Source organism: Lepidochelys kempii, chromosome 15 (assembly GCF_965140285.1).
Source record: "Lepidochelys kempii isolate rLepKem1 chromosome 15, rLepKem1.hap1, whole genome shotgun sequence".
NCBI lineage: Eukaryota > Metazoa > Chordata > Testudines > Cheloniidae > Lepidochelys > Lepidochelys kempii.
Window position 1 is genome coordinate 12,604,277 of NC_136394.1, and position 16,251 is coordinate 12,620,527.

General features: G+C 42.1%; 1 protein-coding gene across 2 annotated transcripts in view; it reads left to right on the forward strand.

Annotated features, from left to right (window-relative positions):
• The window catches only part of BCR (BCR activator of RhoGEF and GTPase), a 133,889-nt gene extending 117,867 nt beyond the window's left edge, over nt 1–16,022 (forward strand). For both annotated transcript variants that reach the window (XM_073313721.2, XM_073313722.2), the window contains 5 exons: nt 1,703–1,842; nt 4,208–4,342; nt 5,318–5,423; nt 6,838–7,000; nt 8,601–16,022. In XM_073313721.2, the coding sequence (XP_073169822.1) occupies nt 1,703–1,842; nt 4,208–4,342; nt 5,318–5,423; nt 6,838–7,000; nt 8,601–8,690 (634 nt within the window). In that variant the 3' untranslated portion in view covers nt 8,691–16,022. The remainder of the gene's footprint in view (nt 1–1,702; nt 1,843–4,207; nt 4,343–5,317; nt 5,424–6,837; nt 7,001–8,600) is intronic.
• Nucleotides 16,023–16,251: the final 229 nt, after the last annotated feature.

The window sequence follows — 16,251 nt, forward strand, 5'->3', positions numbered from 1 at the left end:
ACAGTTGGTTTCAGAGAGCCCGACCAAGACAATCTCGCTTGGACAGGTTGGCTTCGGGACGCAGCAACTAGCATGGGTCGGACAAGAGCCACCACTCAGCCCAATCCTGGTCACCTGGTACCAACTGCGCCGCTGGTAGCTCTGGCTTGGAGCAAGATTCCCTGACTGCGGGACAAGCCCTGGTACCGGCAGTGCTGACTATATTATCAGCACCGAAACCAGCCCCAAGCGCAGTGGCCAGAACCCCTGGGGGCTCACCCAGCCTTCCCAGGCTATCCGATTGGTGTCGGGAGCCTCGGAGAGGCCAGAGGCCTCGGTATCCCGTCCCCCTACGGTGCTCAAGACTTCAGAGGGGTAAGACCCTGCAGGTCCAGGACTACCCAGGGGAGCAAGCTGATGTACCACCAATGGATGTGGACGTTCCCGCGGCACTGGCATTATCCTTGTCGTCGCTGGACGAGGCTATCATGGGGCCCCTTCACCCAGTTACTCAGGATGACACCAAGGCGCACCAGGAACTTTGAAGAGGTTCACTTCTAACCTGGGTCTTCAGGCAGAGGAATTGAAAGAGCCCTCAGACTCTCTGTTTGATGTTCTCGGCTCCCGCCAGTGTGGACCTACCCCTTCATGAGGGGGGTCTCCAAAATCACTAATGCCCTGTGGCAGACCCCCTCTTCCCTGGCCCCTATCTCTAAAAGGGTCGAACGTAAGTACTTTGTGCCCACCAAAGGGCATGAGTACCTATACACCCACCCAGCCCCCAATTCCCTTGCGGTTGAAGTAGTTTACCACAAGGAGAGGCAGGGACAACCCAGGGCCACCTCCAAAAATAAAGACTACAGGAGGCTGGATCTTTTTGGACGTAAAGTTTATTAGTCTTCCAGCCTTCAGCTGAGAGTAGCCAACCACCAACCCCTCCTTGGCCGATATGATTTCAATATGTGGCAAGCTATGGCCAAGTTCGAAGGGTTGCTCCCTGAGGTTTCCAAGAAGGAGTTCCAAGCGATCCTTGATGAGGGTACTACTGTGGCCAGGGCAGCCCTCCAGGCAACATCAGATGCTGCTTCCTGCACCAGGGCTTCCTCTGTCTCCATGTGGCAAGTTTCTCGAAGAAGGAAAAGAGAGTTACCTTTTTCGTAACTGGTATTCTTCGAGATGTGTTGCTCATGTCCATTCCATGACCTGCCCTCCTTCCCCATGGTTGGAGTTTCCAGCAAAAAGGAACTGAGGTTGGGGGGAGCCACCGGTGCCCCTTATACTATGCCATGCAGTATATGCCATGCCAGGGGTCGCCAGAGCCGGTCCCCTACGGATATTGCTGAGGCAAAAACTTCCAGCACCGGTGCATGTGGCAAGCAAATAAACCTAATACGGAATGGACATGAGCAATGCATCTTGAAGAACACCAGTTATGGAAAAGGTAACTGTCTTTTTCATCCTTACCGCTGTGTTAGTCTGCACCTCCTAAACACTTAAGTGATTAGTGATTTTGGATGTCTCCATTTTTGGGTGTCCAATTTGAGACATTTTTAAAGGAGCAGATTTTCATAGGGTGAGTGCTCACTCAGTCCTTTTTGAAAATCTTGGCCTAGAGCTCCTTTCACTCAAGCAGTCTCATCTTATCCAGTGCCTAATGTAACTCTGGTAACCATGTTTTCTCTGCCTATGTCATACTGAACTCTTCTTCCTGTTTTTTCTCAAGGAGAGAGAGATCAAAGGTGCCTTACATTGTGCGCCAGTGCGTGGAGGAGATAGAGCGACGTGGGATGGAGGAGGTGGGCATCTACCGTGTCTCTGGGGTTGCAACTGATATCCAAGCTTTGAAAGCTGCCTTTGATGTCAGTAAGTATTTGCTCCTGAGGTTTTCCTTTGCGTTATGATCTCCTGAGTGATGATCTCTGTCAAGGTTCCTCCCCCACTCTGAACTCTAGGGTACAGATGTGGGGACCTGCATGAAAAACCTCCTAAGCTTATCTTTACCAGCTTAGGTCAAAACTTCCCCAAGGTACAAAATATTCCACCCGTTGTCCTTGGACTGGCCGCTACCACCACCAAACTAATACTGGTTACTGGGGAAGAGCTGTTTGGACGCGTTCTTCCCCCCAAAATACTTCCCAAAACCTTGCACCCCACTTCCTGGACAAGGTTTGGTAAAAAGCCTCACCAATTTGCATAGGTGACTACAGACCCAGACCCTTGGATCTGAGAACAATGAAAAAGCATTCAGTTTTTTACAAGAAGACTTTTAATAAAAAATAGAAGTAAAGAAATCCCCCCTGTAAAATCAGGATGGTAGATATCTTACAGGGTAATTAGATTCAAAAACATAGAGAACCCCTCTAGGCAAAACCTTAAGTTACAAAAAAGATACACAGACAGAAATAGTTATTCTATTCAGCACAATTCTTTTCTCAGCCATTTAAAGAAATCATAATCTAACACATACCTAGCTAGATTACTTACTAAAAGTTCTAAGACTCCATTCCTGGTCTATCCCCGGCAAAGACCAGCATATAGACAGACACAGACCCTTTGTTTCTCTCCCTCCTCCCAGCTTTTGAAAGTATCTTGTCTCCTCATTGGTCATTTTGATCAGGTGCCAGCGAGGTTACCTTTAGCTTCTTAACCCTTTACAGGTGAGAGGAGCTTTCCCCTGGCCAGGAGGGATTTCAAAGGGGTTTACCCTTCCCTTTATATTTATGACAATCTCCTTTCAGGTTACTGTGCTATTTTAATCTCATGTAGCCCAGGAAGCATGAAGAGGCGGAGACCCTGGTGCAAAGGAGTATCCTCTTACCCCGGCTGTGTGTTTTATTATTGTCCTCCAGTTGTAGATTTCAGAGTAGCAGCCATGTTAGTCTGTATTCGCAAAAAGAAAAGGAGTACTTGTGGCACCTTAGAGACTAACCAATTTATTTGAGCATAAGCTTTCGTGAGCTACAGCTCACTTCATCGGATGTTGTAGATGTTAACCTGAGGTATTCAGTGGAATGAACCCGTTTATTGAGAAATACTTATTATTCCTCCCAGCAGCCCTGAAATGGCGATTTTGTGTGCCTTGCCATGGTAAATGGCAGACACTTTCCTCAGGGGAAATGGGAGCAACCAGCAGTCTTATTTTCCACAATGTCAATGAGAATTCTGGATTAACAGGAAGTCCCTATGGTTGTTTGAGACTCTTGTTTAAAGGAGCACTGGCAACATCAAAATAATTTGAGAAATTTTTTTTGAAGGATTTGATAGAGAAGCAGAAAATTCTGGTTATTGGAATGTGACTGAGAGTCTGGTCTCCTGGGTTCTCTTCCCAATGCTTCCCATTAGTGCTTTGTGTGACCTCAGGCAAGCAAAGCTTTCTCTTTTCTTCAGCGTGCCCATCTGTAAAATGGGATGATAATAAGCTCTGTAAAGCACTTTGAGTCCCTTGGATGCAAAAGGGGTCCCATGTTATTGCTACACTTTAAAGAATGTCCTCACCTACATTCTGGGTTTCCAGCACCATGGGGGCGGGAGGATGATTTACATTTTAAAAAATGCAATTTTTTTGTGTAAATGCTAACACATTTCATATGAGGCTGTCTTTGGTGAGAGGAGGTGTTTTTAACAAAATTCACATTTCTGACCTAAATTGCTTGATTTTTGTCTCTTGAACTCTGCTTAATTGGGAGATACTGAGGGTGCTTCTGATTGTACCAGAGTGTTCCCGATGGGGACGTGGCTGTTATTAGTTATTATACAACATATTATTAGGAAGCTGAAAAGCATTTAATTGACACTGGCTCAGCCTCATACGGGGCTTGATCTGGATCTCATTGAAGACATTGACTTCACTGGGTGTTGGATCCAGCCCACGACACTGGTACAGCAGAAGTAATTCTAAGTAAAGCTAAGTTTCTTTTCTTGCGCCCTCCTCCCGTCCCCAGCAGATGTAAAGCTAGATGTCATCCTGGCTGTCCTGGGGGGTCTAGCTGCAAAGTGGTCACATTATAGCTACTCTGATCTATTAAGCAGCACTGGGATAATATAAATGGAGAACTCAGAAACCAACCTGAGCAAAGTGACTACAGGTGATGAGCGTCAGCTATTTGGGTAGGGGGAGAAGATAAATAAAGGATAAACAGAGGGAACCGAAAAAGAGAACAAGAATAAGGAATGACTTTGAAGGACTACCAGCTTCAGTACCTGTATGTCTCCCTGTTTTCTCTTACAGACAACAAAGATGTGTCCGTGATGATGAGTGAGATGGATGTTAATGCCATTGCAGGGACATTAAAATTATACTTCAGAGAACTGCCTGAACCCCTCTTCACAGATGAACTGTACCCCAACTTTGCTGAGGGCATTGGTGTGTAACAGAAGAAATCATTGATATCTACCATGTGCTAAGTGTTGTGATGGTTTTCTCTAGGAGGTTGCTCCTGAGGCCTTAGAAAAGGCTTTACTCAATATGAAGAATAATATTTAGAATATTAGAAGGAAGTCCTGTGACAGACTGTGGAGAAGGGAGGCAGAGGCTATTTCTTTGGCTCATGAGTTGCTCAGAAGAGAATTCAAATCCTGCCTTACTGTGCAGGTTTTAGTGTGGGCAGTGGTTTCACTTACCTGCAAGAATGGAAAAATTCAAGTACTAGGATGGACATTGCCTACCTATTAAGAGAAGAGAAATCCTATTTGTCTAGGCCCTGAAATGGTATCTCTCCTATTCATTCTCCAAAACGAGATAAATCTGGTTTGAGATGGGCTGTAATCTCCTGTGTTGACCCAGAAGGGAGGTATCTTAGGCCACGTTTACACTTACCAGTGATCAATGCAGCTGTGATCAATGCAGCTGGGGTCAATTTAGCAGGTCTAGTGAAGACCCGCTAAATCGACCGCAGAGTGCTCTCTGGTCGACTCCTGTACTCCACCGGAACGAGAAGAGTAAGGTAAGTTGATGGGAGAGCATCTCCCATCAACACAGCGTGGTGTAGACAACACAGTAACTTGCACTAAGCTACGTCGACTCCAGCTACATTATTCACATAGCTGGAGTAGCGTAACTTAGGTCAACTTACCCCGGTAGTGTAGACAAGGCCTAAGTGTTCTGAGTCTGCAATGCACTTGTGGTCTCCTGCACAGAAGAAAGGATTCTCCATCACCTGTCTAACAGGGGAGAACTGAATTCAGACGGCGAGTGAGGCTGTGCCTGGATTGAATTCTAAGCCTCTTGTCTCTATAATGAAATTGCAGCACATTGAGCATCACCCATATTTTCACATTTCTTACACCGTCAGTAAAGCTCTCATTCCCTTCCTGTATTTTTTTTTCTCTCCTCCCATAGCACTCTCAGACCCTGTTGCAAAGGAAAGCTGCATGCTGAACTTACTGCTCTCGCTTCCAGAACCCAACCTCGTGACATTCCTTTTCCTTCTGGACCATTTAAAAAGGTAATATACAGACCCTTCAGACAGGTGCATTTCATGTGTAAATCCATTCCAAGTGCCGTGGAGAGAGGTGCCCCTTTCTTGGAGATGTGCTGTGTTACTCAAAGAGCCCCTTCACTGATTTCATTTTCCTTTGCTCTGTATTGAGTAATGCAGGTAAAATAGGCCTGGTAAAGTGCTAAGTCCTGTGTTCCATGCTCACTGTTACTGAAGCCATTATGAATTGTTCCCAAGGAAGGGATGAGAAAGATCTTTACAGTGAAAATGTGATCTGCAACACACACACACACCCTGAAGGACACACATCATATCTCCATAAAATCACACTTGTGCGTGAACGAAGTAACCAAACACAGTAAATGGGATAAATCTTAAAAGTCTTGACTACGTTCAAGGGCTCTTCCTGGAGCCTTGTCTTACCAGGTATTTGCACTTTAACAAGACCCGTCTTTTAGGAATTGCAACAATACTTCTTGTGTTGGCAAGAGATTGTTCCTTGCTGAGTGGGGCCTGCTATATGGAATTCGCTCTCCCTTCCTAGCTGTATCAGTCCTCCCAACTGTTTAACACCTATAAACCTTCCATTTTCAAAGGTGCTTATTACTGTCACCCCATAGTTAGATGTTTCTTCCCCTTTATCCTCCTCCTCGCTTAAAGGTCTTTTTTGGTCTTATTTGTTTGCCATTTTTTCAGGGGGACTTTAGTATATGGTGCTTTTGTGTGTTTGTAATTACTACAAGATTATGGTACAGTGCTCGGAGCACCTTAGTATTCATGAAATGAGCTTGTTTATTACATGCACGGTGTTTTCATGTAAGAAATGTAGTTTTTTAATATTCATGTATTTGCTTTGTGTTCATGCTAGGGAACGTAGAGATGAAGGATGGCCTTGTGGTTAAGGCTCTGGTCTAGGATCCAGGAGATCTGGGTTTAGAACCCTGCTGGGGTGTAAATCTACCCCACACTAATGTGCTGTGCACTAAGCGTCTGTGTGGACCCTGCTGCTGCACACTTTGAAATGGGGTTAGATTAAAGCACACTATAGAACTTCTGGAGCATGGCAGCTGGATCCAGGCAGATAGTTAGTGCACTTAGACAAGCCCCCGTGACGGTACAGCATCTAATCCAATAAGGCCCCATCTCAGTTGGGAATTCAAAGTGCTACTGTAATACAAATAATAAAAATTTGAGGAAGTCTAATGGCCTGTGGTACGCAGGAGGTCAGACTAGATGATCACAATTGTCCCTTCTGGTCTTAGAATCTATGAATGAGAGACATAGCTAGTATAGTTGCTTATTGAATGTCTGTATCTAAAACCTCTTAAAAGTAGGTAAAAATAAAGCTGCTTAATAGGAATGTTTCTTTGAGCCACAGAATGTAGAAACATCCTCTTTCTCCGTTGTTTTCTCCTGTTAGGGTTGCCGAGAGAGAAAGCATCAACAAGATGTCCCTGCACAACCTGGCAACTGTCTTTGGACCAACGCTGCTCAGACCCTCAGAGAAGGACAGTAAGATTCCTGCTAACCCAACCCAGCCTATAACAATGACAGATAGCTGGTCACTAGAAGTCATGTCCCAGGTAAAAAGCTAAATATTTTAATTAATCTGATAGAGACAATATCTTAGCCTCTTTGTCCATAACCGGGCTACCTGCAATCATTCCAAGAGGCTTTGGCAGAGCCATCCTTAACAGCTGTTCTCTAAGGTGGGTGAGGTAATATCTTCTATTGGACCAACTTCTGTTAGTGAGAGACAAGCTTTTGAGCTATACAAAGCTCTTCTTCCGGTTTTCCAGCACAGTTTAACTAGAACAGCATGTTCAGTGTGAATGAGGGTTATTTTTAAAAAAGCATGCTAGTAAAATCAGTGCTACAAACTACACTGCTAACAAGCCAGAGGGTTAATCTACAGAGCAACTTTCCACCATGTGAGGCTCAACACCATCTTTAAACCAAGTTTGGCAGTGTTTGCTCAGACAGTTCAGCATATATCTGTACCAACTCGGTCGCTAGCACTAACATTTTGGTGCACCCACATCACAGCTCTGTATGTACTTCAGTAACAAGAATTCCCATAACACACATCTCTCAGTGCCTTAGTAACTGGTTCTGGGGCTAACAGATTATTGGTACAACTGGATGACATTTTTCAGGTAAATAGTTTATCTGATGAAAAATACTGTTTGAACTGACCTGAAACTGTTCGCAAATTTCAGACAGATATTTTCACCCATTCATAAAATGGCCAGAGAAAGAAAACAAGAAGGGGGAGGAGGTGCTGTGGCAACTCTTTATAACCTTTAGCCTGGTGGTTAGGACACTCCCCTGGGATGTGGGAGACCCAGGTTTGAATATCCCTGCCCTGGAACAGGCCGAAAATGGACTTTTTTGATTCACCAGAAATTCCGAAATATTTGATTTGGTTCGACCCAACTCAGATTTTATTTTCAATTTTTCAAAACTGCCACCAAACCAAAAAATCAGTTATTCACACAGCTGTAATTGTTGGTGTTTTTCACAATGCTTCTTTCTCTTACACTGTACCATGTGTACCAACATTCAAAGAGACTTTTTGCTGGTTCCAGAAGTCATTGTCCACTGATGCTACAATGCCTTTTGGCAGGTATTTCCAATATGCATGCTAGTTAAGCAGGTTAGACTTTTGGATTCTCTGGCTTTGGTAAAGGTGAGTTAGTAATCAGAAAGATTTCAAAACTGGGCTGATCTGGAATACTGACAACTTCACTGTACCTCAGTTTAACATGTAGGATGAACAGAGAGCCATTGAAACATTTAAGTTGACTAAATTGGATCTAGACTGTTGTCAGTGGTAGCTGATGACAGAACAAGAAGTAATGGTCTCAAGTTGCAGTGGGGGAGGTTTAGGTTGGATATTAGGAAAAACTTTTTCACTAGGAGGGTGGTGAAACACTGGAATGCGTTACCTAGGGAAGTAGTGGAATCTCCTTCCTTAGATATTTTTAAGGTCAGGCTTGACAAAGCCCTGGCTGGGATGATTTAGTTGGGGATTGGTCCTGCTTTGAGCAGGGGGTTGGACTGGATGACCTCCTGAGGTCCCTTCCAACCCTGATATTCTATGATTCTATGAAATATTCATGATCACACTGTGCACTGCAATATAGGGCTGATTTACGATTTCATCTCCCTTCCTCCTTCCAGGTTCAAGTTCTTCTTTACTTCCTGCAGTTGGAGACTATCCCCACCCCAGACAGCAAAAGGCAAAGCATCCTCTTTTCCACAGAGGTGTAGGAGTCTGGTCACAACAAGGGGGCTTGTAGAACTGTTCTTGGTGTGAATCTGCCACTCTGAGAACAGGAGGACTGTTTCTTCTTCGGACATTATTGGCCTGTTCCTGTCATAAGGAAGCATAGCCTTCAGTGCTTCTGCTGTTTGTCAAACAGAGCTAAGCTGAAGAGAAAGGAGAAACTCCCTCTAGTTTTGATCCGTAGAATAGGGAAGAATTGGACTGGACACGGAGCTGTGCTGAAAGGCTCCAGTAGAAGGAGCAACAGACACTTTAACAAATGCAACACAGAGTGCGGTTGTTGCTCTTGGGAAGGTGAGATGGTATTCCTCATTTTTATGGATGAAATTTATCATCAAGAAGCTTCAAGCTTTCTACACGAACACTTGTCAGGATGCCCTTCTGGGGTTAGAGGGGAATTAAAGGCTATATCACAAGTGTGTCTTTAATAACTGCTGTTTTAAAATACTGTCCTGGGCCACACAGAATAGTATCATTCAGCAAGGGGATCTTTGATTCCTCCACTGAGAAATTCAAGTCTTGATTTGAACAGGGTTTTTAAAAAATAAACTAGAAGTTTTGTGTACAACTGGACCTGTTGTTTTTTTGTCTCTCTCCTACCCCTTCCCTTGTAAATGTTTGTACAAACTCTAGGAAAGGGGGTATCCTTTTCTTGCCTCTTTGATGCACTTCTGACATTTTCTTTTGGTGTTAAAAGAGCCAGACCCACTTGCATTATACAACAAACAAGTACAGTACATGAAATAAAAGCAGGGAGAACTAGGCTGAGCACTTTAATTCCATTATCTGGAACAAACAAGCTCACTTAGTTGTTTTTAAAGCAGAGGCAGTGTTGTCCAAAAATGGTGGCTAAATTCTTTGAGACCTTTGGAATTGAATGGAAACTGAATGGTCGAAACTCCTAGCTCTCCACACAAACAGATGTTATTACCTGTGCTAAAATAAAGCACTACAAACATGTACTGAAATATCTTCAAGTGTCTGGGGACAAAAAATCAACAGCTGTCTTTCTCACTGGCTGCTTAATCCAAACTTTTATCAAAATGACATTTTTGATACTTGAATTTTTTGAGGCTTTGTATGTTGCTTCTACAAGAGTCTTTTTCTGATAGCTACAAATACTTTGATAAGATATGTCAGAATGTACTGTGTGGACAATCTGCTAACAGGTGGCATTTTGTATTCTTCAGAAATTCTGTTTGAATTGAGAGCGGTGCAGAAAATTCTATAAAGCGACCTGATACCCACTCCACTGACAGCTGTGCAACCACACTGACGTCAGTAGAGCTACATGGGTGTAAGTGGGAGCAGTATTTGCCTGGGGAATTGTAAGCATAAGCTAACTGCATGGTCTCCAGGCCAGAGGAGGCTATTCAGGTCATGAAATAGATGTGCCAAGCATCTGGGGAGAGATTTCAGCTGCATCAGAGTCTCCCTTAGCCTGTACTAGCCACCCCACTATGCAGTATCCACTTTAGTTGCAACCACCCATCAACACCCTGGCTCGAAGGAAAGGGCAGCCTGAAGACAAGAGAAAGAATTAGAATAAGGGGGAAGGGGAGAAAAGCAAATTTAAAAATAATCTGCGTAGTTGAATCGTAAGCACCATTTGGGGCAGGGGGAAATACTAAAGAGAAAAAACAAATCTTGTTATGCCAAATTTTCTGAAGGTCTCCCTACTCTCCACTCAGAAAAATAAGAGGAATCTTCCAAACAAGAGGGAGAAAAAAATAAAATAAAAATTAAAAAACAAGAGAAACTATTTAGCAGTCAACATAATTGACTGCTGCAAAATAGATGTCGTTGTACTGTGAAGTTGGAAATTCAAAAGAAAAATATAAATGATTTCGATTTTGTGAGTATATCAGCATTTTGCATGCTATTGTAAGGATTCTTAGAGGAAGTTACTATTGTTTAGCACCCCTCTTTTCTTAGGTCTGGGAGCAGATCTCTGCGTGTTGTAACATACAACCAGAAAATCTCTCGACTGTATTTCCACTACATTCCAGCTTCCAACCCCCCTCGCTGTTAGAACCCCTGAGACAGAAAGGTGTGTGTAGAAAGAGGTGCTTGCAGGGGGAGGGTGAAGAGAAACAAAACCTTGGTTTAAAAATGGGGGGGGGGTTGGCCTTTTGTAAAACTAAAGGTAAAAACTGGGCAATCCTGAAAGATACTGTCTCTAGAAAGGGTTACAGACCAGTAACATACTCCAGAGTTTTCTGCTTTTATATACTTGTTTTTGTTTTTAAATAGCAGCTCTGCTTCTTAGCTGCACAACCACCCACTCCTTGACAAAATTCAAATCTTTCTTTGCTATTTTTAAGGCGGCAGCACTGTAGGGTTTTCTAGTTCAGAACTTCCACTCCGATCAGTGGTGACCGTTTCCCCCTTTTGGTGTTTGTAATCTGTGGGTGCCGGTTGCAGTGTTTAAACTGGAAAGCAATACCATAATGACTGTGCCAATTTACTTTTGCCTGACTTTTTTATTTTTATTTATATAGGAAGTATAATTTTAATATTAAGTTACCAATTTATATTGTGTAACAATAAGAAAATTGCTTCTGCTTTGGTTACTGTTACAGGTTGTTGCTTTTAGTTTTTCAGTACAATACAATGCCTGATTCTGCTGTAACCCTATCTAACATGCAGGCATGTGGATGAGAAGAGTTTTTGTAGTTAATTTAACAGAACACATGAATTATTTCAGTTGAGTATAAGTGTACGTTTTCCCCAAAGCTGGTAATTTTGGGCTGGAGAAATAGCACATCCTATAATGAGGGTGAGACCGTTGATTTATTTGAAATGTGAGAATGGAGTAGTTGAGCTTCCCCTAGAGTTGTAAGCTTTACAAATGGACCGTGTTTTCAGAAATTCAGAATTCACAAAAGGATTTTTGTTGCTCTGCCTAGTAATCCATTAAGTGTTTTCTTAAGCCCCACCATACTAAACAAAAAGCAATGGGCAAAACCTAGCTTGGGCCAAAGTCCCTTCTGATTACCACAGTTTCATATTTCCTGCTGAACTTTTTGAGAAAACCAGGCTCTCCCATTTTACATTTAAGAAGATGCAACACAGATGGTATGACAGAGAAAACTGGTAAGAATTTCCCCCTAAAGTTGATTGTGACGTGTTGGGGGCTAATACTTTTTTGGGTATCAACATATTTACCAGACCCTTCCAAGCCTGTAGCTTTCAGCTACTTTAATTTGAAACATTAGAACATTCATATAGGATTTTCCAGATGATTTGAACATTGTCTGTGTATCACCATTTGTTTAAAAAAAAGCAAGGGTCTCCTTTCATTCAGAAATAGCTTTGTTTTTGTTCCTTTTTATTTTATTTTAAATGTTGAGTAGGTTTTTAAACCAGCAAAGTAACGTAATATTGAGTAAAATGGGCAAATAAACCATGAAAAGTAGCTTTTGAGGACTGATAAAAATTAATTACTTAGATCTGTTTCATCTTTGTGTGTGTGTGTCATTTTGTATTGGGGGGAGTGTCTTAGTTGAAACCAAATTGAAACATATTCATTGAAATGCTGCTGGTGAATTTTACTCTTGCACAATTTAAAGAGGTGAGGTAGTGGTTAGGCTAAATTAGGCTGTACTTTTATATGCTGCTAACTTTCATCTATCAGCTAAGGGCAAAATACAGCAATGCCTGATTACCTTCACTGATGCTCGCTGCCTGCCTTCATTCTGACCTTCAGTTGCTAAGTGAAGTATAGGGCAATCAATATGTAGCATGTGATGTGAAACTGCAACATTTCTGTAGGCCACTAGGTGGTGCAACCATGCAATCTGTTAATGGGAGATGCAGTATTTTTACACTACTTACTCATTTTAAAGGTTCCCTAATCTGATCCACTGATATATTGTTATGTTCACTTTCTGTATAGGTTCATTTAAACAAATGTGATGTTCTGTAAAGTGTATAAAGGATCTCCTAGCTTTCTCATTACCCATTGCAACACTTACAGGCATTATGGTATGTGTTCACTTCTCTCAACTGTGCCATTCCTCGAAAATGCATAAGAAATTGATCACCATGGCCTTTGAAGGTGCTTAAAACCTGAATCTTAATAATGGAAAAATAATACCTTCCTGTCCATCATTTATTTCAGTGCCTACTTATGTACTAAGGTGACATTATTTTGGGTGCAGCAGTCCTACTTTGGAAACTTTTTTAAAAAGAATTTGAAATGTTCAAATGAACTCTGCCCTTTCCTTTTTCCACTTGGAATTTCAAAGGAGGAGGAATTTTATTACAGGAAGACAGAAGCGTTCACACTGTACTTATGTGCCTTGAAGAAATAGCATATGTCTTCTAAATCAGTTACTTAGCATTAAGACACTGAGGTCTCCGGTTTAGTGTTAATAACTTCCCCATACTAAGCTACAATGAAGAGTGAGCGTTAAGGCTCAGTATATAAAAGTTCTCATTGAGTGTACCTAGGTTGACCTCAAAATCAAAGGGAATCTCCTTTAAAGGAAACTCTTACAGCGGAATAATAATTAATATCCACCCTCACACCCCACAGATTTTTAAGTAAGAAAAATAAAAGACTATAAGGAGAGAAGCCTGATTGGGAATCACACAAATCACATAGTCTGGCAAAAGAGAAAACAACCCCCTCTCCTTAAAAGTCACAGGAAAAGCCCAGGCCCCCAGACGTACGCTGAGCTAAGATTGTATTTTCAGTAAACTAAAACACTGTATTCAGTACTTGCAGTGTGCCACTTATGATGTGCTGTAATCCTTTACTCTTGCTACTGGAAGCAGTTACATTCCAATGATCGGTATTCTGTCTGGTCACTTGTTGTCCTCAAATATGGTTTTCTTTTGTTGAGGGGGGAAAAAAGCTCTATACATTAGTGGTTGTAACAACAAAAAAGGAAGGGGAAAAAAAGCTCATAAAACCCGGTCCAGAACTAGATAATCACTTGGAAGTTGACTTAAAAAAAAAAAGAGCCAACCTCTACACGGTGAGCATAAAATGTCACAATATACAGTAACTGTGAAGTGGTCACAGCAGTAGGACCAAAACAACCTTGACATGGAGGCGAACTGAAACTTCCTGAGTCGTCCTCTCTCCTGGGCACATCTCTAGGAAGTCCAGTCTGCCTTTCTAGGGCACACAAACCGTAGCAATGGAACTGCCAACAAGCAGAAAATATAGAAGTGACTCATGCTATTCCCCCCCCCCCCCATTCCTGCTGCTGAGTCTCTGTGCACTACTCTGCTGTACTGAAACCTTAGGTGAGGCCATTGTAAAATAATGCATATGCAGGTGATCTATGCATGTACTTTCCATGTCCCTGGCTGTCCTTCAACCCTGGAAGGAGAAAGAAGCACCTCTTTTCTAGCAAAAATCTGAGCCACTTAATGTTCATGTACAGTGTATAAACTGTCCTTTGGCAGAGCCAGTTATAGTGTGGCTGTTCTCTGATATATCTGAGACAGTTTAGACTTTGAATACACAGTGGACCAACTGTGCTATCGCTTTGGACTTGCAGGGCTGCACCATTGTTTAGAGACATGATTAAAACAGTTTGGTTGCATTTACACTCTTAGGATCCACGTTTTAAACATGTCTGAAAACTACAGTACTTCAACAAAGGGCCCCAGCATAGCAGTAGTGTCTTAGGCCCTGTCTGCTCTACAGCTTGATATGTATTAACTACAGTTATGTTCCAATACTGTTATCAGAAACATTCCACATGAATTTGCCAGTATGACGGCTGTTAGAACAGCTATAGCAGTTTCTCAGTCCAGTGGAGACAAGCTATTTTTTAAGTCATATTAGCTCAAGATGTGCACCAGATTAACCATCTAGCTACTCCATAGTCTGGACTCTGAAAGCAGTTGTATTACAGGGCCTAGTCTTATCTCCTAATTTATGTGTGGAGGGGACCTTCTGTGTGTGGAACATACCTTTTTGCATGGAATGAGAGCTGAGTTGCCTAAGTGGCAGCACCCCTCTGCTTACCCCAGATGCCATGGAAGATGCTCTGTGAGTCTGGGGTTCCTGCATGGATAATGGACAGGGCCTCCACGCATATGACCTTGATCTCCTACTGATTCCCCAGATTCCCACTGCTCCCAAGGGATGCATGGAGTTTAAGTGTGGGCCTGCCTGCCTGTTCAGCAGAGGGGCAAATCCACCTCTTCCTCCACCCCTGGTGGAATCATCAAGCATCAATCTTTGCAAAGAGAGCCTCACATTTCCTCCCTTTTAGGCCAACTGGGGAAGCAACTGGGCCTGCAGAAATGAATTTGGGTGCAGACATTAACTGTGGAAGTAATGGTAAGCTAAAACCATATTTGAAAACTGTTTCAAATACTTAATGCAGAAAGAACCATAACAAATCCTTCACAGCAGTACTTCCTAACCTATCCCCTCCCTGATTCCTTCTTAAGATACTCACAGCCTGATGTCTTGGATTGGGCTTCTCATCAACTTTTAAATGCTTGTGAATCTTGCACAACAACTGCAACATAGGAGCATTGGTAAAACTGTTACCTACACCAGAGTAAATGTTTCCAATGATGAGTATCCAAGCCAAGATCTTACAAGTGACTACGAGATACTAAAACTGGAAGAAAAGGATGTTGGATAACTGAGGAAGTCAGAATGAAACAGTGAATTTAAAAAGAAAGGGACATTGTGAAATTTATGACCTTTCTGTGTCTGTTTAGCGAAAAAATAAAATAAAAACCAAGCCTTCTCTTGCCTATGTAACTTGTGTAGTTTGTTCTTATCTCTACTGTTGCAAGTGTTTATAATCCATGCAGAGTTCAAAGGAAAGCAGATGATAGAACTATTTATTTAAATATAAATACAATTAAATTATATAATTAGTGCTAAAGTATGCGGTGTAGAAGAAACTTGTTCATTGTTGGTGGGTAATTTTGAGTTTCACCGTAGAGTTAATATTGTCTGCATTGTTTAAGACCACCATGTTTCATGTTAAGGACTCTGCTTCGACATTTTATACCACTATTATTAGTGCTTCAATACCCAATTAGAGCTCTGTTTCAAAAACTGAAATAAATGCCTTAATCCTAAAAGGTGCTGAGCACGTGTAACTCCCATTGAAATTAATGAGACTTGCAGGGCTCAATATCTCTCAGGATTAGGCCCCAAGAGTGCAGCAGAGAAAAAATAAAAAATGGTCAAGCTGGATTTATTTAAATTTTCTGAAGATAAATGGCATAAAAAAGGATTCAAAAACTGTATTTGAAAATAAAAATCTAAGGCTTTTTTAGCCGTTGTTTGTACACAAGGTTAAATAAAATCTCCTGTATCTGTGTTTGCCAGGTTCCATTGGTCTTATTTAAATAAACATTTGGTCCATGAAAGCTGGACTGAATGCGTGAATGGCATCTGATAATGTGTGAATGGCATTTGATAAGAGTTTATGATGTACAATTTAAACTTTAGATTTTTATCAAGTGCTATCTTGTGGCTACTTCCTATCTGCAAGATAATAGGATTCTGGGTTAAATGAACTCCATGACCCAGGTTACAACTATTGCTGAGTT